General features: G+C 53.8%; 2 protein-coding genes across 3 annotated transcripts in view; one reads left to right on the top strand and one right to left on the bottom strand.

Annotated features, from left to right (window-relative positions):
• The window catches only part of PPP2R5D (protein phosphatase 2 regulatory subunit B'delta), a 42,066-nt gene extending 35,565 nt beyond the window's left edge, over positions 1-6,501 (bottom strand). The window contains exons 1-2 of one of the 2 annotated variants that reach the window (XM_074989238.1): positions 6,430-6,496; positions 4,090-4,179 (exon numbers count right to left, since the gene is read on the bottom strand). In XM_074989238.1, the coding sequence (XP_074845339.1) occupies positions 4,090-4,179; positions 6,430-6,456 (117 nt within the window). In that variant the 5' untranslated portion in view covers positions 6,457-6,496. Of the gene's footprint in view, positions 1-4,089; positions 4,180-6,429 lie in introns of both variants that reach the window. The other variant, XM_074989239.1, reaches the window with a different exon arrangement.
• A 5,022-nt stretch (positions 6,502-11,523) lies between these two features.
• Positions 11,524-25,064, top strand: part of PEX6 (peroxisomal biogenesis factor 6) — a 28,300-nt gene continuing 14,759 nt past the window's right edge. Inside the window, exons 1-8 of the mRNA XM_074989237.1 lie at positions 11,524-12,632; positions 13,107-13,270; positions 16,111-16,194; positions 17,253-17,355; positions 17,551-17,687; positions 18,000-18,111; positions 23,372-23,580; positions 24,219-24,414. Coding sequence (XP_074845338.1) covers positions 11,880-12,632; positions 13,107-13,270; positions 16,111-16,194; positions 17,253-17,355; positions 17,551-17,687; positions 18,000-18,111; positions 23,372-23,580; positions 24,219-24,414 — 1,758 coding nt within the window. The 5' untranslated portion in view covers positions 11,524-11,879. The remainder of the gene's footprint in view (positions 12,633-13,106; positions 13,271-16,110; positions 16,195-17,252; positions 17,356-17,550; positions 17,688-17,999; positions 18,112-23,371; positions 23,581-24,218; positions 24,415-25,064) is intronic.

Raw genomic sequence — 25,064 nt, 5'->3', positions numbered from 1 at the left:
CCCTGGACTGCCAAAGCCTGAGTGTCATCCCCCCACTCATCTCTTTGAGGTCCTGTGCGGCTCTTCTTCCCCTCTCCACACTCACACCTATCCCACCAAGCCACTCTGATCTGCAGCTGGCGGCGCTCTCTGCTGCCCGGGGTATGCAGTCTTGCCTCGCTGCTGTCTCAAGCACCTACACTCACCGTGCTTTTCGGACCCTTCTTAGCCGACTCTGCTTCTCCAGCCTGGAGCTGACACCTGCTGCCTTTAGCTAGCTCCCCCCATTGAAACCCACCTCCCCACCCTGAAGCACCCCTCGTTCAATCAGTTGCACTTTCGAGTGTGCTGCAGTAACAAGTGCCATAAAACCGCCTATGCAGTGCACGAGACAGCACATCACAGCACAACAGGCATGCCCTGTCCCCCACGGGTTGGGCATCTCATCCCTGTTGCTCTCGAACCACTTTCCAGGCTGCAGTGTTAACATCTCCTCCCTCCCAGTGCGCTGGCTCGCCTCTCTCCCTCTTCCACCCACCCACTCCACCTGCCCCTCCCAGACTCTCTCTGGCTAGAGATGAGTAACTCTCTTCTCCTCCTCCCATCTAATACCGAAATCATTTGCAGCAGCATCTCCTTCTCAGAGATCGACACTGACACCCTCTACCTTCTCCTTGTATCAGCCAGTCCCTTAAGGAAACCACTTCTCTTGCCATGCATTTCTCTTCTACCTCCCTAGATCTACCCCTGTGATTCCAGCCAACCCAAAGTCTTTCTCAGCAAAGAACACACCTTAGGTGGGCCTGTGCCTAGCTACCCAGTGCTGCTGAGACTTCCACCTTAGCTCCGTGACCTCCTGACCAGGTAGAAATGAATGTCTCTCCTCCAGGAACTGACTCTGCATCCTTCCGCTTTCCCCCATCACTGACATTGGTGAGCGTGGTAAGGGCGGGGGGTCTCTGCACTTGTGTACAGATTTAAAGGGTTCCCTTTGCTGGTACAGACACATGACTCGCTTACAGGGTATGTTGATTTGTTCTTCCACAAGGGCGTACTTAGAATCATAGAACACTAGAACTGGAAGGGACCTCAAGAGGTCATTGAGTCCAGTTCTCTGCCCCCTTGGCAGGACTAAACATCGTCTAGACAACCCCTGACAGGTGTCTGTCTAACCTGCTCTTAAATATCTCCAGTGATGGAGATTCCACAACCTCCCTAGGCAATTTATTCCACTGTTTAACCACCCTCACAGATAGGAAGTTTTTCTTAATGTCCAACCTAAACCTCCCTTGCTGCAGTTTAAGCCCCTTGCTCCTTGTCCTATCCTCAGAGGCCAAGGAGAACGATTTTGCTTCCTCCTCCTTGTAACACTCCTTTAGGTACTTGAAAATGGCGATCATGTCCCCTCGAAATCTTCCCTTTTCGAAAATAAACAAGCCCAGTTCTTTCAGTCTTCCCTCATAGCTCATGCTCTCTAGATCTTTCTTTATTCTTGTTACTCTTCTCTGCACTGGCATCAAAGGTTAAGTGCAGGTTTCCAAGCCTGCTGCTCAGCCCATAACCTTCTTCACGCTCACTCTGATTCATCGCCTCCTACTCCTGTAGACCTGCTGAAATTCTCAGGGGAAGTCTCAACCTGCTACACTTGCAGAGTCTGCCAGAGCAGGGCTTCTCTGCAGAGAACGTTCACTGGTTGGAAAACCACTTTGTTCCACAAGCAGTGTCTGAAATTCTGTTCGAGAGGCAAGTCTGGCTGCAAGTCACCTGCTTCTTCCTGCACTGTAGTGGGACAGTACAGGGAGCAGAGGTTCCCCAGGGCTGCCCTCTTGCTCTACTGTTCTCATTTCAATGTCTATTAATAACTTAAAAATGATAGAATCCCCCACTCTGCTCCCCGAAAAAACACAAAAGAAAACAAAACAAAACTTTTCTTCAGAAAAGCACCTGAGCAGCCTTACCTGTCTCCAAGCAATCACTGAGAAACTACGAATCCCCCAGCTAGGGCAACATTCAAATCCAGGCCAACCTCAGCCCACAGGGCTTACCTCTCCAACACAGTCATAGACTTGTCACTGACCCAAACTCCCTTCTGCCCTCCACAAGAAGGACTGCATACAACGCACATGTCTCGCTCCATGCACCAACAAATCCCTCCTCCAAAGAGTCGGGGAGTAAGAACACGTGATGGACCGCTGACTTGCACGCCTGTCTGCTGATCGTTCTGTCTCAATGTCTCTGAGCATTACATTTAGTCACTTTGTTTCCCAGAAGAATGAAGCAATTTAATCCAAATTAAAAAAAGAACGATGACCTGTCAAGAGTCAGCCACGTATTCAGCCATTCCATAATGGAGCAGTCTGCCACTGAGGGTGAGAGCGCGCAAGAGAAAGAAGAACGTTGAACGGGGCCTTACAGGTAACCCTCATGAGAAAGAGAAAGGAGAAACCCACAGCATGAAGCACAATGCAGGACTGGCTTCTCCCTCCTCCTTGCCTTATCACCACAGGAGAGCAAGCTGAGCGGGCCTGGGTTTGTTTCTTTTTAAATCATTCTCGGGTTCTTCTACAGCTGTAGGAATCACCATTGCTCGCCATTTTGGGTCACCAAAGGAAGCGTGCAACCAACGCTATTTATATGCTCCTCCTGCCTCACTTCGTCATCAGAATGCAGCACGGCAGCTTCTCACCAACCCGACTGGGGAACTGCCCAACGTGGATTTGGTTGCTTCTGTTTGTGGTTGGCCACCTTTGTGTTTGAAGGCATGGGGGTCCAAGGATCATGACTGCTGTGCAAAAGGCAGTGATCAACTCCCATGGCTGGTGTTGGTGTCCCCTGGCTTCCCTCTAGACAGAGGAACTAAGGCGGGAAATTGTTTTAAAACCGGTATGCACACAGGAAGGAGAAGCCAGGACGGGAAGGGTTAGAGAGCGACAAGCTGAGGCTAAAAGGGACTGGAGCCTACAGATCACTGAACAGGAGGCCCCAAGGCAAAGAACAGCTTCAGACTCTGTTCTTAATACACCTTGGTTAAGCGTTAACACTGAATCTTCTGAAGGGTTAATGAATATCACTATAGATGTTGCTTGATCCATTCATAAATTTAATATATATCTGTTTTTGGGGGGGCTTCTAAATCAATTTCCTGTTTTGACTGCACGCTGTCCAGATGAATCACTCACTTTTTACCCTTCCTTCTTCTCTAACGGTAAACGAGTCCACAACTTCTAATTCCAATACTAGAGCTGTACTACAGCATGTTCCAATTTATCAAGAACAGCACCTAGAAAAGACCTAAGCACAGTCTTCTAATCAGACAGTATTAGTCAGAGATGGAAGAGAAAAGAGTCTTATCTGAAATACTAAATTACTGGAAAAAAATAAGCATGCAACATCCTTTGTTATAGCAAGTTACCCTGTACTGACACTTCTCTGGGATGTTTCTCTCTTGGCAGCACCAACGCCCAGGGCAAAGGATGCTCTGAGTAGCACTTTTAATATAGAATGTGTGTTTGCATATGTTAGATCTTCTCTTGCTGACAGTAAAGGTGTTACAATAGTGAGAAACAAACTTCCTCTAGTACTGTCTTGTATCTTTCAAATCCACCAGTACTCTCTCTCTGCTTAATTTAACACAGATGTCAATTTCTCTCATTTTGCATCTCCCCTCTCCCAGGCTAACTGCACAAAGCAGCAGCCCTCTCTTACCATACCATCAATAATGTTTGGGGCCATGCCAAGGAAACTTCTGTTCCATTCAAGCTTCCTTCTTTCTGCTAGCCCTGTCTCTTCTCTCCATTGTCCTTGCTCTTGATGCAGACTTCACAACTGTATTCTAGCCCATCCTCACAAATGGCTCTGGAATATACAACTGAGCTCCCCCACAAGTCTCCTTCCAAGAAGTGACAGAGTCCTCTGTCTATTTCAGCTACCTTCACGCCTCAGTCAGCCTCTCTCTACCTTTGACATTAAATACCCTGTTTTATACGATTCCATAATTTGCTGTTTCAGCGACTTTATTCAGCAATGCTATTGAAGAGACCATTAGAAAGAGAACTGGAAGGCGAGGGAGGAGCTGTACAGGTGTGATACTTCGTAAAATGAATGCCTTACCTCCTCTGAATTCTCTGCCCCACCATCCTTCCCACCACTGCCGCTGCCACCGCTCGCCTTTGTGCTGCTCTTAGCAGACTTTGGAGGCTCCTAGAACAAGAAGAGCATTTTCATTGGGCTTGGAGAAGATTTAACTCTGTTCAGTGAGACACACTTCTGTGGGTGATGCCATTCTGCCCTGCTGTTCAGACCACAGGAGTGTGAACAGCAATGCCTTGCACACTAACATTTCTTGCACGGATATTATGGGCCCAAGCTAAGAGGGTCCAACTTCACATTAAGGTAATCTCCTGCTAATGCAAACTAGAAACCTGTCAATTTGCTCCTGCAGCATCTGCCCAAGAGAGCTGCAGTGCAGTATTTGGGTGCACAAGGCACTCCTCTTCACACCCCTATCATCTGAACTGCAGGTTACAGTGAAAAACAGTTGAAATTTGTGTCACTCTTTTCCAAACACAGCATTGATCCATGATCGATGCCTCTTGCAATGGGGGGTCCCAGAGATACTGCTGCCTATTTACAATGGGGAACACTGCTTCTAAGCCCAAATGTCCAACTACAACATACATCTAACTAAATAACCCACCCCCATTGCCTGCAAACCTGATTTTTAATCTCCCAAACAGAGCCAGGCTATGAGAATGCTAACACACTCCTAAAGATTCTCGCAGTGGCCCAGTGGTATGTCCATGGCCCACCACAGATAGGCAATGCAATGCCAGGAGAAGGAAGCAGATGAGGAATTAATTTCACTGGCTACAACACAAATGATTCTGATGCCATGTGTGGCTAAACCACCAGGCCCACGAGAGGGTATTTGACAGTAAGAAAAGTGCAAAGAATTCAGTAACATGGGACTCACAGAGGTGTTGCAATTCAGCCATAAGTGTCCGAGGTACAATGGGAAGGGTGAATACTAAAGAGGGATTGCGGGGGAAGAATCAGAGCAAGGGGAAGGGCTGAGACAGGAAGAGAGAGGTGGGAGAGCTGGGGCTGGAGAGAAGTGAGAGGATGGGGGAGTAGGAGAGAGAGAAGCCAGAGCCAGATGAACAACAGATGTGCAGCAGCCAGGAATGTGAGCAGGGCCAGCCAGCCTTGGGGATGGACTGTTAGAGTGCAGCATGCCGGCCTGCTGCTGCAGAACCTTGTGCATCCTACACAAAAAGTGTTCTCAGTGTGGCAGCATGGCTGTGCGGTGGTGCCATGGCAACGTGTGTGCCAGACGTACCACACATGACACCATGCTCCAGGCGGGTTTCAGAGAGGGCAGCATGAGGGTGATATGAGCCTGACTTGCAGCAACATGTGCCCTACACATGTCCCACGCTCACATCCTCACTACGGCACAGCCTACAATGTTGCAGCCAGCTAAGAGGCCGCGTGCTTGCCCCACCCAGGGATGGCACGGTGCTGCTGGAGCCCTTGTGTCTTCTTGGGTGAAGTATGCCCAGACTGTGTCCCAGCTCACAGGCGGATGCAGAGCTACCCCTGGGCTGCAGCACCACGGCCCCTCACGCTATGGAACAGCTGTGCCCCTACCCTGCCTGTGGCACTGCTGCCCGCCCCCTTTGCCTGACCCCTCCCAGGGCAGCACTGTGGGACCCATGACCCACCCCCTATTCCCCCTGCACCATAGCCCCGATGCTCCCCTTGTACTGTGAGGCCTGGTTACGGACCTCCTAAGCAACCTGCAATATGGAACCCTCTGACCCATTACATCCCCCCACACTGTACCCCATTTGCTCCCTCCACCCCTTGCCCCATAGCTGCATTGTCCCCTCTACTCCCCAGCCCCACATCCCTCTGCCCGCAGCCCCTCCAGGCCCCCCAGGCCCGAGCCCCTTCACCTCCTGCCCCACAGCACCTTCCAGTCCTCACACTCCTAGGTCCCCACACCTCCCCATCCCCTCCAACCCCACAGCCTCCCAATCTCTCCCACCCCATAGACCCCGTACCTCCCGCTCCCTCCAACTCTACAGTCTCCCCTCCCGCCCCCATAGACCCCGTACCCCCTCCAACCCCACAGGCTCCCATGCCCTCCCGCCCCCATAGACCCCGTACCCCCGCCAGCCCCACAGCTTTCCCACACACGCCTCCCGCCCCCTCCAACTCTAGTCTCCCCTCCCGCCCCATAGACCCCACACCCCCGCCCCCTCCAACTCTACAGTCTCCCCGCCCGCCCCATAGACCCCGTACCCCCGCCCCCGCCAGCCCCACAGCTTTCCCACAGACCCCGTGCCCCACACAGCCCCCGCCCCCGCGGCCTGCCCTCTTTCCGGGCCGGCGGGAAGCGGGACTGGGGTTCCCCGAGGGAGAGGGCCGCGCTGCCCCCGACCCCACCTTCTCCTTCTTCAGCTTGTAGGGCATCCCGGCTCCGCTCGCCCCGCTCTCCGCCACTGCCGCCTCAGCCGGGCCCAGCCGCCTCCCCGGCCCAAATCTGCCTAGCAACAGTTTCGCCGAGCGCACGGCACTGGCCAGAGCCACCGGCACGGAATTTCCTCATTGGTGGTCTGCCGCGCAACCCACACCGCAGCCGCCGCGGCCGATTGGCCGGGCGCGACGAGGCCCCGCCCCCCAGCGGGTCAGTTTTCGTCCCCGCCGATCGGCGCCGGAAGGGGCGGGGCCAGGGCCGAGGCAAAGAGAGAAGCCCAGGGCAGCCTGCCGCACTTCCCTAGCAGGCCCACGTGCCGGCTGGCCTCGCCGCCTAGCGGGCGGGAGGGAAACAGGAGTGTGGCCGCACTCAACGGGCAGGGGAACGCTGGCAGGCGGGAGGGGGCTAGCACAGCTCAGCACTGCCCCGGCCTGGGAGCACTGCCACATGCCTGCTGACCCTTGGCAGGGGTGAGTGACCGTATTGCCTGCTAGGTGCTCCCCCCCACACCGTGGCTGGCTCCAAAGAGGAATCCTAGGCTTCTTCCCCTCCTCCAGCCGCTCTCCCTTTCACAGCATAGGTTGCTGTCAGCCTGCTCAGGGAGCTGGATTCTCCCACCCTTGTCACCACACAGGTCGGTAGTGCAGGCCAGGGCTCAGCAACCACTGGTGTTGGGGCATAAGCCACCTGCCTGAGCAGGGTTACATCTTGGTGCTGAACACTATAGGCCTCTGTTTAACTCACACACCAAATATATGAAAACAGCTGGCCTTACCCATGCTCAAGTGTCATGTATATTAATCAATGCTTTTCTGAAACTTACCTTTTTCCCTAAAATAGTCCTCCATATCATGGAGACCCCCCACATCAGCCAGGGTAACCTCACCCACCTTTATTCCAGATCAGATACATTCTGACCAGTGTTTACTGCTGTAAGAGGGCACCTTTGCACACCCACTTAGCTGCCCAGCAAGGTCTATCATAAGTAGGGTCGCACTGGTAGTCTGTGGCTGCAGGAAGGTTTTTTTTTTTTTTAACCATGTGTTAATTAATATAAGTACAATTCTAGTAAAGACAAGGCAGTTGTGACTTTAACATGTATTAGCATATTGAGGTAAAGACTAGGAATTTTGACCTAACGTTAAAACTACAACTCCGAGTACATTCATCTCCAACTTCCCTACCTCCACCTCTCCAATCTTTTTTTAGTGTTAATGTTTGACAGACATGCCTGACTGTTGAATGAATACAACCAGGGATTTCATTTAATTTCATAAAATCACCAGAAACAGCATGTTGTGGGAAGTGTAAAAGATGCTCACTTTGTAAAATGGTAACACTCTGGTAAACAGAGCTCATGATTACATTACAGTATGTTTCTCTAAGCAACAGCTCATTTGTAAATCAGTTAAAATAGATAGATAGATAGATAGAAAGGAAAAACAAGAAAACACTGGCTTGAATTCTCTCTGAAGAAGTGGGTCTGGCCCACGAAAGCTCACCTAATAAATTATTTTGCTAATCTTTAAAGTGATACTTGACTGCTTTTTGTTTTGATTTGTCTTTGTGTCAGTTACCAGGTGTTAGCACATAGTAGAAACGTATTGCTTTTTCCTGGTGAAGAAAAGGCCTTTATGCTTTCAAAGGGAGCTTGATATCCAGGGAATCTTTGGTATATGAATTGGTTGTGTCAGGATTTACAGGTTATATAAACTTCCTCGTGGAAAGGCAGGCAGCATCAAATTACACAGGAATTCTAGCCCATAAAGAAACTTGCATTGCATGCAAAACCACATCTGATAATATAGATTGGGAGGACTGTTTTTAGTTTTAATGCAAGTCTCACCTCTGTTCAGCACTGAAGACACAGCTACAACTGCTCAAGGCATTAAAATATTTTGTATTAAACACTTTTTTTTGCAGGAGTTCACTGGAGAATGTCATGATTGTGTGGTTTCACTCACATAGTATGCCCCTGAATGAACTCACACAGAAAAGTGATAAAACACCACTCAGTCATGGGCAAACTCTTTTCACAGAAATTTTGCTTCACCCACTTTGTCTCTCTCATGTGTTTTTTGCAGTAAATAGAAGGCACAGAAGCGGCTGTAATAAGTTAAGCAGAGGTGGGGAGCCCCATCTGTCCCATGCGGCTCAGCCCACTCCCTAACATGGGCATGGTGGGGGGACCCTGAGCCTTACAGGCCCAATCCAGGCAAACCAGGGATGGACTCAACCCACAGGCACTGCCTGGCATAGGAAGGAAGCAGCTCCTGCACACTGCAGGGAAACAGATACCACCCCACGACTCCATTTGCTGGGAATCAGTCAATGGAAGTGGCAGGAGCACTTCCCTGCAGAGTGCAGGTGCCATGCAAAGACAGCTGTGGCCTCCCCTGGAGCTCAACCAGATAGGTGCACCGATAAGCCTGCACCCTACTCTTCCTGCTCAGACACCAACCTACTCGCTCCTACCCACTGTTCTGTTTGCTGCCTCTTTAACCACTTAAAACCCACATTTTCATAGTTAATCAACTCATTTCTGAATTCCAGTATAATCAATTTATGTAACATCTAACTGGTGGGGGGACAGTCTGTGTCTCAGTTAGAACATTTGCCTGCTAAACCAGGGTTGTAAGCTCAATCTCGGAGGGAGCCATTTAGGGATCTGGGGCAAATTGATTATTTAACAAAGAATGGTCAGGGATGTGATATATCCTGTTGTGTGTGCAGGGGACTGGACTCAACGACTTCTCAAGGTCCCTTCCAGTTCTATAACATAGGGCTCTATGGCCCCTTTTCATCTGGAGAGACAGTGGTTAGCAACAGTGTCAAGAGCTACAGGCAGTGTTTGATTCTACAGCTTCTATCATGGCTTATCTAAACAATATTGGATTTGCACAGTCAATGGCAATAACCACAAGTCAGTGTATTTCCAAATTCTTGAATCTAAGAGTTTTTCATTCTAAAACAAAGATCTTTTGCATAACTTGTACATATACTATCAAAGGACAATGTGCCCTGTCATAGCAATAATTGCCAGTTATTTCAATCTGATGATGTAGTTTCCCAGGAGTTTAGATGGATGTTGAATTTTTTCATGGCGTTTTTCATGTATCCTTGAATCTTAGGTTGGGTCTTCCTCTTATTCTTGCCCCACATGACAGTTCACTGAAGAGGATTTCTTTGGGAAGATGTTCACCACCCATTCTTCTTGTATAACCAAACCATTATAGTATTGTGCTCTTGAGGATCGCGGTGAGGCTGGGTATGCCAGATCTGGACTGCACATCTACATTTGAAACATTATCTTGCCAGTTGATAATCGTAATTCTGAGGAGGTAGTAAAGATGGAAGCCATTCAATTTTTGTTCTAGTTTGAGTATGTGGTTCATGTCTCAGATCCATATAGCAGGATATTCAATACAACTGCCTGGTAAAACAGTATCTTTGTTTTCACTGTAAGCTTAGGATTGTTCCATGCTCATTTTGTAAGTTTGCCAAAAATAGTAGCTGCCTTCGCAATTCTGATGTTCATGTCTTTGTCCATGATAGGTTCATGGTGACAGCAGATCCAAGTTGAACCACATCTAATGGGCTGTTATCCAGAATGACACTGCGTCGCTGAGGTATACCTGGAGTGAATATAACACTTTTTTTTTCCCACGCTTATGTCACAGGAAAAGAAGTTGCAGGCTTTGGAGAGAGAATCCATCAGTGACTGTAGCGCGTCTTCACTTTGCGCTATGAGAGTTGCATCCTCTGCAAAGAAGAGTTCCCTGATGAGGACTTTCCTGACCTTAGTTTTGGCCTTGAGTCTTGCCAACTTGTAAGGAAAGCCATCTAATCTTGTGTGGAAAAATACATCGCCGCATGAGTTTTGAAATGCGCAATTTAGTAGAACCGAGAGAAATATGCCGAAGAGGGCCAGGGCAAGAACGTACCCTTGTTTGACTCCGGTGTTCATTGCAAATGATTCTGATGTAGCTCCGTCACGTTGCACTGGTATAGCGCCATATATTTCTTACAGAGTCTGTCCAGGTTGGCCAATGTACATGGAAGAGGGGCACTGCTGCCACATATCACATTACTGGGTGTGCAGGTATAGGAGCCCTGGTGGTGTGGCTGATACAGTTCGGTCCAGTGATGGCACTGCTGGTGGACACACCAGATTTCCACCTACAGCTTCCCAGCTCTCCCTTGCAGGGTTGACAGGTTCTTGCCCCTACCGCCAGCCCAGTCCCACTGTCACAGAAGGACGCTGGGCCGGTCCAGGGCCGGGCGGGTACAGCACTGGTGACAGGAACCCCTCTGACAAGATAAGTGATCTATGGGCACGCGTGGCAGAGCAGCTGGCACGGCAGGGACCACAGCGGGCCCTACACTGCGCTGCTCACTCCGGCCCCGGACAACCGCCTGTGGCTTAAGCTGTGCGCTCCATCGCCGCCCTCGCCTGGGCCTCCGGGGCCCGACTCGCCCTTGGCGGGGCTGGCGGGGCGCGGTGACGCCCGTTCAACCGAGTTTTTGCCTCTTCCTCTTCCTCACCCCCGTCCCGCTCGGCTCGGCTCGGGTCACCCCTAGCACCACGCACCACATAGAGGGCAAGATGTTGCCCTGGCGCCCAAACGGCCGGACTTCCGGCCAGAACCTTCCAGAAGCTAACGTCACTTCCTGCTGCGTGCTCTGCCCCGTCGCCACGGCCAACGCTCCCCGTCACGTCCTACCCACCCCCCCGGGGCGCCAAAGCTCGTGGGCCTCGAGCCGCCCGCTGCAGTCGACGTCAAACGGGCCACGCCCCCCGCAGAGCCAAACAGAGCGCGCAACGGCCCAGTTGCCCCTCCCCCGCGCTGCACTGCGCATGCTCCGTCCATGCTGGGCCTTCGCTCTCCATGGTCCTGGACCTCGTGGGGCGCTGCGCTCTTGTTCTTTGTAGTGCCTCGAGCTGCCCCGCGCGCGCTCTTTCCATGTTCCTGGCTCCGGCCCGGCGCCCTGTGCTCGCCCCTGACGGTGGAGAGGCTCGCGCTCTTTTAGAGGTGCCTTAACGCACTCACTCTCTATGGTAGGCGCGTGGCTCCGCGCTCGCTCTCGATGGTGGAAGCGCCGCTCTGCACTCATTCTCTATGCTAGGCGAGTCGCTCTGCGCTCGCTCTCTATGGTAGAAGTGCCGCTCTGCACTTACTCTCTATGGTAGGCGCGTGGCTGCGCGCTCGCTCTCGATGGTAGAAGCGCCGCTCTGCAGTCATTCTCTATGCTAGGCGCGTCGCTCTGCGGTCGCTGTCGATGGTAGAAGTGCCGCTCTGCACTCACTCTCTATGATAGGCGCCGCTCTGCGCTCGCTCTCCATGGTCCTGGCTGGCGGGGGCGCTGGCTCTGGCTCTGGCTGGTAGAGGCGCCGCTCCGCTCCGCGCCGCCCGGCTCTATGGCGCAGGCGGTGGTGCGGCCCCTGGAGGCCCTGCCCGCGGAGCTGCCCCCGGGGGCGGCCGTGCTGCTGGCCCCGGCCCCGCTGGCGGCGCGGCTGCGCGGGGCGGGCGGGCCGCTGGTGCTGGCGGTGCGGCCCGCGGGCCGGGCCGGGGCGCAGCCGGCGCTGCTGAGCGCGGCGCTGGTGGCGGGCGGGCCGGGCGGGGCCGAGCTGTGGCTGCGCGGCGGCTGGCGGCGGCGCCTGGGGCTGGCCGCGGGGCGGCGGGTGGCGCTGTGGCCGGTGCGGCGGCCGCCGGTCCTGGGCTGGGCGCAGCTGGGCGGGCCGGGGCCGGAGCTGCGGCCAGAGCGGGGCGCGCCCCCGCCGGGCCCGGGGCCGCCGCCGCTGGTATCCCGGTTCGCGGGGGCGGCGGGGGCCCAGGCCCGGCTGCGGGCGCTGCGCGGGGAGCCGGCGCCCTGGGGGCTGGCGGCCGAGCCGGGGGCCGGGGCGGGCGCGGCGCTGTGGGTGAGCCGGCGCTGCCTGCGCGGCCTCGGCCTCTTCCAGGGCGAGTGGGTGCGGCTGAGCCGGGCTGGCGCGCCGGGGGGTGGCTGCCCCGGGCCCGGCGGGGCGCACCTGGCGGCCGTGCTGGCCCTGCAGCCGCGCTGGGACTTCCCGCAGGAGGCGCGGGAACTGCCGGAGGGCACGGCCGTCATCCCGGCCGCGCTGGCCTTCAACCTGGCCTGCGACCCCCTCGGCGGGAGCCACCTGCTCATCCAGGTAGGGCTCTGGAGGGGCCCGGCCCGGCCCGGCCCGGGAGAAGCTTTGGTTGGGTGGCGGGAACGCTGCCTGGGTTTATGCTGGTGGAGGAGTTTTTAGGAGGAAGGTCAGGTACCGGCAGTGGGTTCAGGAATGGGTTGGGGGCTGGCTCCCCAGGGGAGCCCTTGGTAAGGTGGGTGTGGCAGTGACAGTGGAGAGCGGCTAATGGCACAGCTTTAGTTGATGCGTCCCTCAGACTGGGCGGGAGCTCCATCACTGGCACCACCTCTGGCTGCCTTGGGACGGGGTTGCTGTGGCCTTCCTCCCCTTGGATGGAGAGAGAGGAGCAGTGTTTCAGCAGCGTGTGGGGAAAGGCGCTTGGCGTGAATGCACTGTAGGTTGTTGCCATCTGGAAGTTGAGGTTAAGTGGGTCACAACTTCCTAGTGATGTACCAGCACCATTAAGACTCAGTGGGGTCATGACTTCCTTTTTAGAGGTATGGGGACACTCCCAGTGGGGAAGAGACGAAAGGAAGTCGGTCCTTGCTATCCATACCGCCCTTTGCAAAGGAGCTGCACATAGAGATTGTCTCCTCACCAGCCTACAGCACCAGAGGAGCCTATGACAACATTCTCCACCAACACTTCCAAACTCCCAGGTCAGCCTTTTGGTAAAGCTGACATGTTATTTCTGTCTTTTTAGTTGCTTTAGAAAGAAGGGAGCATGTTGGAGCCATGCTTCACTGCTGCTTAAGTACACAGCGAGCAGGGCACCTCCAAAGAACCTAGTGCGCTGTTGACTAAACCTATTAAGATTCACTGAAAATGATCACAAACTAACCTGGGAATATTGAGAACATCCCACTGTGCTGTCTGCTTAACTCAGCAGAGTATCCTGGGGGGGCAAGTACTGAAAGCTGATTTCCACCACTGAGCTGCCTGCCCTACCTCCCCCCGGTTACCCCCCGACTTGTGCCAAGCTGCCCCAATCTCTTCCCATTGTACCTGGGTACTCTCTTATACTGGAGTGTCGCCTGTCGGGCAAGGGAGATCTGTGTCCTGCTCGGCTTGGCACTGTGAGGCCATAGCTGGAGTCCTGTGTCCAGTTCTGGGCGTCACGCTTCAGGGACATTCTGGAGAGAATCTAGACAAGAGCAACAAAACTGATTAAAAGTCTTAGCTGTGAGGAAAGGTTGAAAAAGGCTTGGGCATGTCAGGTCTTGAGCAAAGAAAATGGCATGGGAACCGGATAACAGTCTTCAGTGAAGCTAAGGGCTCTTTTGCAGGTATAACCTTTTGTTGCTGACCCTTCCCAAACATTTTCATTCTGGGTACCCATCATGAGACCAATATTAAGCTTAATTTTAATTCACGGAGTAGCAGTGTTTGTTCTAAGAACAGCCATACGGGTCAGACCAATGGTCTGTCTAGCCTGATAGCCTGTTCAGCTTAGAAGAGGAAGAGGAACAAATGACACAGCCTGTCTTCGGGTTGACTGTGCTTTGTATGAAAAAGTACCACCTTATTGTATTTGAAGTCTGCTGCCTGCTATTTTCATCACATGACTTCAGTTCGTGTGTTACGCCAAGGGGTAAATAACGCTTCCATATTCGCATGCTCCACACCAGTCACGACTCTATAGCCCTGGTATGTGTTCACCTTCAGTTGTTCCTCTTTTAAGCTGAACAGTCCCAGCCTTTTCAGTTTCACATATGGACTCCGTTCTCTGTCCCTGATGGGTTCATTGCCCTTCTCAGAGTTCTTTCCTGTCCTAATCTCTTTTGTGAGATGGGGTGATTAGCAGTAAGCGCAGCGTTCAGTGTATGGGTGCACCACAGATTTGCATTGTGGCATTGTGATGTTTTCTGCCCTGTTATATTTTTCTTTTTGGTTTCTAACATTTGGTTTTTGACAGTCATAGCACATTGAGCAGATTTTTCAGCGAACTATCCACAGTGACTCCTATATCTTCCTTGAGGGGTATCAGCTAATTAAGACCTTTCATCTTGTGTGTCTAGTTGGGACTGTGTTTTTCACTGTGTGTTACTTTGCACATATCAACAATGAATTTTGTCTGCAATTCATTGCCCCGTCATCCAGCATTGTGAGATCCCTTTGTAGCTCTCTGCAGTCACTTTTGGGTGTAACTATCTTGAGTAATTTTGTATTATCTGTAGAATTTGCCACTTTGCTGTTCACTCTCTTTTCCAGATTGCTTCTGAATATGTAGAACAGCACAGGTCTTGATAGTCTCTCTCTACAGCTAGAGAACTCTCTCACAACATTTCGCTCTTTGCTGCTCCCATGCAACAGCTCTCATGAGCTCTTCTGTGCTTTCTTTCACATTATGCTCCTTTTCCCCTCCTCACCCTGATCCCTAACTTTGCCATTGTGCCATATGGTAGGATCTGTGTTGGCTGTAATCTCATGAGGGTGGGAGCTCTCCCTTTGTCTGTGAAATGCTGTTCCCCTTGCTAGATCACCCTTCACGTATGTTTTTTAACCTGTTCTTAAAATTCCAACGATATCTTTATTTCCACCCTAAATTCTTCATAGCTGTGTCTACACGTGCACGCTACTTCGAAGTAGCGGCACTAACTTCGAAATAGCGCCCGTCGCGGCTACACGCGAAGTCGAAGTCGAAGTCGCTAACCTCATGAGGGGATCGGAATAGCGCCCTACTTCGACGTTCAACGTCGAAGTAGGGACCGTGTAGACGATCCGCGTCCCGCAACGTCGAAATTGCCAGGTCCTCCATGGTGGCCATCAGCTGGGGGGTTGAGAGATGCTCTCTCTCCAGCCCCTACGGGGCTCTATGGTCACCATGGGCAGCAGCCCTTAGCCCAGGGCTTCTGGCTGCTTTTGCGGCAGCTGGGGATCCATGCTGCAGGCACAGGGTCTGCAACCAGTTGTCGGCTCTGTGTATCTTGTGTTGTATAGTGCAACTGTGTCTGGGAGGGGCCCTTTAAGGGAGCGGCTTGCTGTTGAGTCCGCCCTGTGACCCTGTCTGCAGCTGTGCCTGGCACCCTTATTTCGATGTGTGCTACTTTGGCATGTAGACGTTCCCTCGCAGCGCCTATTTCGATGTGGTGCTGCGCAACGTTGAAGTTGAACATCGACATTGCCAGCCCTGGAGGACGTGTAGACGTTATTCATCAAAATAGCCTATTTCGATGTTGCTACATCGAAATAAGCTATTTCGATGTAGGCTTCACGTGTAGACGTAGCCCATGTGTGGTAAAGCTGCATTCCACATACTGGATGCATCCAGCCGCTTGCTGTCCACCCAGGAACATTGGGGTGCTAAATCTGGTGTTTTACACCAGTTGTCTCAGCTTTCAGAGCACGCTTGACAGGTTTGAGTGGCTTTTTGCTCCTTTCTCAGCTAAAGGTAGTGCTGCTAATTGGCTGTTTCTCATTGGTCTAATGTGCTAGATGTGTGGGTGACTGCACATCCTGAGAGAGCTGATTATTCACTGTGGCTATTGCTTTGTTGCAGGTTAGTCCAGGAGGGTGATATCCTGTGTATTCCAACAGCTGGACATCCTGCGTTCTTGGAAGGAAATTCTGAGAGATTTCTTAGGTATGCAGAGATCTGGGACTGTTATAATGATATAGGCTATGGTGTGAATTTAAGCCTCTCTAGCTCTGCTGGTCTGTTTCCCTGTGTGGACATTCTTATTCTGCTGTAAGAAGGCCTTTTTTGGTTTAGTTTATCTAGCTAGGTGGCAGATACCACCAGACTGGTTGTTTAAATGTATTCCCTCAATACATATGTACATCATACCTCATTTGAAAGCTTTATATCTGCTTTAGGATGAAGTTTGATGTGACTTTTACCTTAGAAACGGGTAAATAGTGCTCCCATCAAATGTTAGACTGAGCCCCCCACGAACAGCTGCATTCGTTTCTGTTAGTTTAGTTTTATGTCTGCTGTTTCAAAATATAAAAGTGGATTTCGTTTTGACTCAGAGCATCACAACAGTTCTCCCACAGGTAAAACAAATTCCAATAACTGTATACAGATAGCACTGATGTTTAATAGGTGACAACCTTTTAAAATCTTTTTGTTCATCGTGATCTCTGTCTCGAGTGTAGGTTTACCACAGTTTTCACTGACTTAGCACATATGTAGGTCTGTGTGGAGAAGGTGGTTCTGACTACAGGCGGTTGATTGTCTGAGCGTGTGCAGTGGAGTGTTTTTCAGACTAGCTAAAACGACACTGTTTTACGATGTGAACGAAACAAACGCATCTTTATTTGTTTTTAATGCCAAAAGCATGCATCCTAACAGTGACTGATCTCTTACCTCTCATCTACACTACTGGCATTGGCATAGGCATGCCACTCGGGTGTGAAACAGCCACACCATGAGTGATGTACTTACACTGACCTAATCCTCTGAGAGGCAGCGAGTTTATTAAGCAACTGAATATGCACAAGGCTCAAAATACTACTGAATACTTCAGGACAGACACTTCTCTGCTTCTGCCAGCTGGGAGGGGAAAGGACACAGTTCCCTAGTGTCCCCTGCTGTGCAGGTTTGTTATGTGTGAAACCAGGGGGCCTCTTGATGCTGAAAAGCTCACTCTGCTTCAGAGGCCTCGGCTGCTGGCCTTCAGGCTCTTTCTCTTCCCTCAGCTGGCCGGAGCTGCACTTCAAGGTGAAGAGGATCGTAGGAGCAGTGGAAGGAGAGCAGCCTTTGGGATACTTGGCCGACACCCAGAACACATCTCTCTATCTGGTAAGGTGTCGGCTAGTGGCCGAGGGGAGTACAGGAGTTCTATATGGATCAGATCCCGTTGCTGAGGTACACTGGATGGCGAGGGCAGTGGCTCCTGGCTCTGCTTCCAGGATGGGTGCTGTGGGTGACTCTGGGTGGCTTGAGAGAATGCCCCTTGTGTGGTGTAGCTGGAAAGGGTTATTTCCTGCCTTGCAGACAGGTTCAACAAACAGCCCTGTGCCATCTTCCCCACGCCGCCACGGCCATGCTTTCTGGAGCAGCCTGTCCCCCTCTGGGCTCACGGATGCGGTGAAGCAGCTGTGTGATGCTCTGCGGCCTCACCTGACTGGCAGGTAAGGTCTCAGTGTGACACAGCTGCCTTGTGCTGGGGGCTGCCCTCCGCTGGGAGGAAGTGCTCCGTTATGCGGAGCTGGTTTGTGTGCTGGGCTGGCTTCCAGTCTGCTGCATTGCTCAGGCCAGTGGTTGTCTTTGGCTGGCACTGCAGGCGGCTGGATCCCAGTGTTTCCGGGGTTTCAGCTTGGAGAGGTGCTGGGTCGGAGCAGAGTCTTTGGGGCTGGAGTCTTCCTGCAGTGGCCATGTGTGCCAAGGAGTGAGCGGGGCTCACGCACTGCACGGTGATGAGGGTCACTCCCTTTCTGTTTCAGAGGGACTGCGCTCTGTGCACCGGGCAGTGTTCTGCTGGCTGGGCCCAGTGGTGCGGGGAAGATGACAGCTGTCAGAGCTGCATGTAGCTGTCTCAATCTCCACTTGTTCCAGGTAATTCTTTAGGTGGGTTGCATTTGGGGGTCAGTCAGTTTGGGGGCTGGCTGCATGCAGAGAATTCCAGGAGCTTTCTCCAACACAGGCCCAGAGCTGCGAATGAGCGAGTGACATAAGACCAAAGAGCCACTGCTTTTCCGTTCCCTTTCTCCTAGCAGCTCCGCCCACGTTCCCTCCCCTCTCCCTGTTCCTTGCACAGTCTGGCTCCCTGGTGCCCTACCCCTGCTCCAGGGATGTGCACCCAGCCCCTGGCCCCTCTTCGTCTCTGGAGCCGAGACTACAGCACAGTTTCCGTTGTCGTAGGGCTGAGTTTGGTGTGCCACTGGGATGCATGTTGGGGTTTGTATTAGTAAAAGCTCCTGTTCCAAACTCTCGGTGCCTGAACCTTCTGTCTTCGCCCCCTCCCTTGTGGACCCCCACACAGTTCTCCCAGCTCAGATGCTTGTGGTGATGGGGCCGCACATGTACCTGGCTAGACACAGCTCCCCATCCACGTGTAAACCAGGGCATTGTCACCAACCCAAGTGCCCAGCAAAGCGCAGCTGCTGCGGCATTACAGGCACTGGGACATACTTCTCTCAGAAGGGTCTGTGCTCTTCAAAGCGTGACCCCCTCCCTCCCTCCCATCGGCAGCTGAAGGTTATTGGCAAAGCCTGACGTGCCTGGGCCAAGCTGCTTCTCAGGTACGGGGCTTGAGGTGTTTAAAACAAACTCTGCCCAGCTTACAAAGCACGCGATCTTTTCCCCCACCTCCAAATGGCCTCGCCCTCGGAACTTTGGTCTGTTCCATTTCCCAGCCTTGGAGCAGCCTTGTCCAGGACTCTGTCAGCCACTGGGATGGCTAATTCCCGAGCTGCTCTCCTTGGGAGCTGGGAACAAATGTGCTGTGTGGTTCCAGATCACCCGCACCTGTTCAGTGCCCTGAAAGCGTTTGGGCCAGACCCTGGCTCCAAGACAGCTGCTTTGCCCAGCTGACGGGAAGCGAAGCAGCCCCAACTATGGGAAGTTCCCCTCACGCAGGGGAAATGGCAGAGCTGGTGTGTCCAGGTGCACCCTGGGGTTCGGCTGGGCTAACGTTAGGAACGTGGCCTCACTGTTCTCCGACGCTGTGTGGACCTGGGTTGGTCGTTGGGATGCCGGAACATCTCGGTTCAGTTTTGTGGGGGTGGTTGGAGAAACAGGCAGAGAAGCAAAGCTACAGGCCAGGGAGAGGGCGGCCTTCAAGCCTTCCAGAGACAGTTGGCCAAGATATCAGCTGTGAAGAGGCGACTCCCAGGCTCCAACCCCAGTGACACGGCCGATTTGCTGGGCCCTGAGACCAGCGGGGTCCTCTGTGGTTGAAAAGGCAGGGGTGGGTTGTCAGCTGCCAGGGGAGAACCCTGCGGCTGGGCAGTGTGTCCCTTGCAGCCTGGGTGTAGATGAGAGGAGTCCCCGCTGGTGTGTCTCCTTGTGGCTGGGTCGGGCATAGCATTGCCTCTTTCCTCTAGTGTGACCCCCTCCTGCCCTGATCTCACTGCTCCCTGCATGGTTGGCCTTGTGCCAGCCCTCAGCCCAGGGCTCCCTGAATCCCTCTTCTCCCGGGGTAAACAGAGTCTAGTACATGAGTCTGAAGTGAACATGCACCTTTGCCTTGGCAGGGGGCCCTGCCCTGTGGTGTGGAGGACCCCCTCCCGTGGCTTGTCCCTGCAGCCCCAGCTCCGGTCTTGACTGTCCTCCCCTTTGTGTCAGGGTCTTTCCACACCACCTCCTCTGTTGTCAGGAGGGAGCCTGACAACAGGCTGACAACAGGCCTAAGCCTGACAACAGGCTGACAACAGGCCTGACAACAGGCCTAAGCCCTCCTCTTCTGAGTTCCTGGCCCAGGTCCCCATGGCCAGCAGCTCCCTCTGATTCCTCTCTGCCTCCTGAGCTTTGTCCGACCCAGGTCTTTCTTCAGGCCCTTCTCCACAGCCCCGCATGGGCTGACGGGACGTCTGCCGCTCTAGGCCTTTCCACTTCCGCCTGTCTTGAGCCAAATTCCCTCGCTCCTTGCAGCCTTCTGCTCGCCTGGGCATCTTCCCTTTGTGCTCCTGTTCCCTTGCAGCCTCCTGCTCGCCTGGGCATCTTCCCTTTGTGCTCCTGCCCCCGTGCAGCCTCCTGCTCGCCTGGGCCTGTTCCCTTTGTGCTCCTGTCCCAGCTGGGTCTTCTCAGCATTTGGGCCTGTCTCATCTTTTGGGGTCACTCCCAACTGTCTGTCACCCCTTCCCCTGGGGGGCCTTGTGCTGTGCAGCCATGAGTCAGTAGCCAGGCCACAAGCACAAGGTCTCACCCGGGCTGTCACCAGCCCCGTTACCCTCTGCAGCTGACCTCAGCAGCCAGGCCTGCCCTGAATCGCCTCCAGTCCATCCTCCCCGAGTTCTCTCCCGCCAGACACCCACACGATTCCCCAGCCCCGCACCCAGAGGAAGTAAACCTGCCCCAGTTCTCAGCTCACTTTGGTGCATGCACTGTCCAGGCAGTTTGCACAGCAGAGCCTGCTTGGGGTGAAAAGGAAGGGCCAGTTAATGTCGTGTACCGTAACTTGCTGATATGAAGGTGACGTGGTCAGGGAGACACGGACAGTCACCCAGGGACTCAACACACAGACGCAACCTCCGGTTTTACATGTTCAGAGCAGATGAATTCCTTTTTCTAATGACAGGTGTCCGTTGCCTGAACCTGATTTCTTAGTGTTCCCCTCCTGTGTTCCTGGGCGGCCACCCTCAACTTCTGTTCCTGTTCAGTTCAGATCCCTTCCATTTAAGTGGGGTTAGGGTTTTTTCCTTCAGTAGCTGTAGATCCTTAATATGGGGAAAACTCTCTCCTTAGTTTTTGAAGATGGGGGTGTTTCTCTTCAGGTTTAAGCTCTTCCCATTCTTGGGAGGGTTCCTTATTACTTTTTCCTGGGCTGACCAGTGGTACTTGCTCAAAGCCAGTGTTCTCGGGTTGGCATGTAATCCTCCTTCGCCTTCAGAACATTACAGATTTTCTTTGGCCACGTTAGTTGGTACGTTGTGGTGCTACAGGAGATTCTCCGTGTTAGACGCTTTGGAACGTTCAGCCTGTGAACAAAAGGCGGTTGTTCGTTCAGAAGTAAAGCAAATCCCTGATTTCATACAGCTTTGCTACTTCCCTGTGCAGAAGATGGATGCTGCTTTTGGCTGTGAGGCGCTGGAGGTACAGCGCCCTGGTAACTGTGGTGGAATAACAAGAAGTCCTGGAGCACCATATAGAGTAACAGATATTTTGGACCATAAGCTTTCCTGGGCAAAGACCCGCTTCATCAGATGCAGGAGTGGGGAGTGGTTCAGAGGAGTATTTAAAAAGTGGGGTCCCAGTAAAAGGGAGGGCCAGAGGTATCAAGGTCTAGTCATTCAGAGTGGAAATGGCCCATTATCAGTAGTATAGATCAAGAGAGAAGAAAAAACAAGTCAGATCGGTTGTGGGGGAGGGGATATGGCCCATTGTCAGAGTCTAATGTGGAGGTGTGAACTTCCAGAGCAGAGAAACTGCTTTTGTAAGGGGCCAGCCACTCCCAGTCTCTGTTCAATCCTTGGTGGATGGAGTCAAATTTGCAAAAGAATTGCAGCTCAGAGATTTCTTTTTCTGATATTTTTTGTTGTAGGACTGCAACTTTTAAATCTGCTACTGAGTGTCCAGGGAGATTGCAGTGTTCTCCTACAAGTTTGAGCATGTTATTGTTCCTGATGGCTGATTTATGTCCATTTATTCTTTTATGTAGAGACTGTCCAGTTTGGCCACTGTAAATTGCAGTGGGGCATTGCTGGCAGATGATGGCACATATTATATTAGCAGATGTGCAGGTAAAGGAGCCCCTGAAGTATGATTGATGTTAGGCCTTGAGTTATGGGCTGACACTCCGGTAAAGAGGGGTGACCCGTGGAAGAAGGGCAGGACACTCGCCCAGCCAGGAAGCGTGTATGTGTCCGTGCGTCATCCCCCCCCACCCGTGCACACACTTCTGCACAAACAAAGGTCAGGAGAGCTGGGGCCAGGGCTCTGCAGACTGAGCCAAAGCCAGATGCAGCTGCAGAGCTCTCGCTCCCAGCCCCATAGAACATAGTGCTGGGAGGCACCCATGGAACCGGGCACTCACAGGCAGCTGCTGTGGGCAGCGGGATCAGTCTCCCATCACTAGCACCTCCATCACGGCCCCAGTGTGCACCGCTGGCTCAGTCACTCCCCCGCTCCTAGAGGGAATGCAACTCTTTACACAGCCACTCCAGTTCAGAGTCACTGGCTGGGACTCTGTGACACCCGTGAGGCCGTAACCAGGCTCATTTATAGTAGGAACTGCTCCTCCGCAGCGTTCCCTCCGCCGCCTCATCTCTCCCAGTGCAGCCGGTGTTCTCTTGAAGTGGGAAATACCCCAGGCAGGTCACACTTGGCAAGTGGAAGCTCCCTCCCTCCTGCAGCCTGCCCACACTCTGAGCTGCAGTCTGTTAGCTCTGAGCCCAGGCTTGAGCCCCAGCTAGGTAACTGGAGACTGCCTGGCCCATGGAAGGTGAATGGCTGCCCTGCCCTGGACACCACAGCAGGCTCAGGCACACAGGGCATGGGAAGGTGGCTGAGAGGGTTGCCTGCGCCAGCCTCCATTTTCAGTTCTTTCCCATGTCGCAGGAGATCCGATGAGTGCCCCTCCCTTACCCCACTGTTCCCGGGCGTGCAGTGGGTGGAAATGTCCAGTGTTCTGCGTGGCTGCTGGGCTCTTCTGGCACACACCGCCTCTGCTACTCTCCAGCTGTGTTTTCTGCTAGGGAGTCGCCCAGCAAGATCACTCGTTTTCCTTCCCTCCCTGCTTTCAGTGTTTGCTGTTCAGTCAGCACTGGGCCTCCATGCACCGCTTGTCTGTCCTGCCTGCTCCTTCTTCTGCCCCCAGACCTGCTGGGGTGAGTTGGTCAAAGGGCTCCAGATGTCTTTTTCTCTGGGCTTCCTTTGGCCCCTCACAGCTCCCATGTTCCTGTGCCGCCTCCACAGCTCTCCCAGGTGTGGCCAGCCTGAGCCCCGTCGTATGCCTTCTGCCTTGGCCTCAGTGCCCAGCTGCTGTGTCTTCTCCCTGGTGCTGGTCTGTGACTTACTCTGTGAGCACCCAGCTCTGCCAGCTCCTTGCGGGGAATTTCTTACCTGCTTTGCTTCTCTGTCCGCGCCTCCGGGTGTACTCCCCTCTCCCCACGGAGCAGCCCCCACCACCTCTGTGTTCTCGGTTGGCTTCCGGCAGGTGGACTGTGTCAGTCTGTGCGGAGATACGAGTGGTGCTACGGAGACGAAGCTCCAGTCTGCCTTTGCTCGGGCTGAGCTTTTTCGGCCCTGTGTGCTCCTGCTGAAGGACATAGAGCTCCTGGGACGAGACCGAGATGGCCTGGGAGAGGACTCCAGAGTCATTGCAACCCTAAGATGCCTCCTCCTGGACAGAGATGGTGAATCTAGGTGTGGCTTGCACCTGTCTGGGGAACAACTGCTGCAGCACCTAGCGCTAACGCCCAGAACATCCCATTGGTCTTTGGGGTGATTTTCCAGGCTTGCTGAGTTTACTCCCAAAGCCTCTGCAGCTCCCCGGCGGAGCAGCCTGCCGCAAGGGGATGACGAGATTTGGTCTCTGGGGCCGAGGCTGTTCCTGTTCTAGGTCCCTGGGCTGTCTCTTAGAGTGGCCGTAGCGTATCTGGGATGAGGCAAAGCCGGGGCTGCAGGAGGATGTCAGCTGGAGCCCTGGACACTTGTGGGGTGGCAGGCTGGTAGCAGGAGCTCTGAGGCCTGGCCCAGGAGCGGAGGGCGGGAAGATGTGATGTCGTGGGAGGGGGTTCCGTGGTGTGAGCTTGCAAATGCCGTGGGGCAGACGTGCAGGGTTGCCCGGGGTGGGACGCGTGGGGCGGGCTGCCAGGCTTTGCTCCGAGCTGCAGTGGTGCTGCACGGCAAGGTGCCTCTTGCACAGACTGCTGAAGTGCAGAGAGGCTGCGTGTGCGGAGCAGCTCTGCATGGAGATGTAGCCGTGTGGCAGGGGAGTTCGTGTGCAGCTTCTCTGCTCGGGCCCTGACGGCTCTTGTTTCTCCTGTGCGTTTGGGTCTCAGCGACTACCCGGTCCTGGTGGTTGCCACCACCTGCAGGCCTCAGCAAGTCTTGGCCGATGTGCAGACGGCTTTCCTGCATGAGGTGATGCTGCAGGCCCCAGGGGAGGAGCAGCGGAAGGCCATTCTGAGCGCGCTCACTGCCAGCCTGCCACTGGGCAAGGAAGTGAGCCTGGCCAAGCTGGCGCAGAGAAGTGCGGTGAGTGAGCCTGCCTGCAGTGTGGGGAAAGCGCGGCCCTGCTGCAGACTAGGTGAAGGAGGTTGTTCAGAGCTCCTTGGAGTGGCCCCTCGGTCGCCCCACACTGGCTGGTTCTTCCCCTCCTTAGGCCAGCTGCCCGTTCGCAGGGAAGACGACACCAGCTTTCCTGTCCCATTTGGTCTGTCCCACAATGCAGCCTGGCCCCTTAGCACAAGGAGCTGCTAACCCATAGCTGTGCCAGCGGGTGTGTCCTGCAGCCATCAGCGTGGGCATCGCCGCTCAGGGCATAGCGGAGCAGGGACTTGCTGGAGTTAAGGCTGCAAAGCCCTTTCCACGCTCAGTCTCTGCTTTCACCTCCTCAGCCTGGCAAAAGCTTTTGGAGGAGGCACAAGGCCATGCTGACTGCCCTGCTGCAAGCACAGCCGCTGCAGAGATGGTAGCAGCTTGAGCCTTTACATTGAACCCAGGCGGCAGTCCTAGAAAGCCTCAATAGAGTAGCCTCTGCAGGAGAAGACTCCCCACACTGCATGGCGTGTGGGCAGGGGCTGCCTTTCTGCCCTGTCAAGCAGGCAGCTCGGTCACGCAGGGCCCCCACGCGCTGGCCTGCGGGTCAAGGCGCTGCAGTCTGGCTGTGTGGCATGCAGGCTGCG

Source organism: Carettochelys insculpta, chromosome 3, assembly GCF_033958435.1.
Source record: "Carettochelys insculpta isolate YL-2023 chromosome 3, ASM3395843v1, whole genome shotgun sequence".
Taxonomy (NCBI): Eukaryota; Metazoa; Chordata; order Testudines; family Carettochelyidae; genus Carettochelys; species Carettochelys insculpta.
Note: the sequence above shows the minus strand (reverse complement) of the source record. Positions and strands in the feature narration are given on the sequence as shown.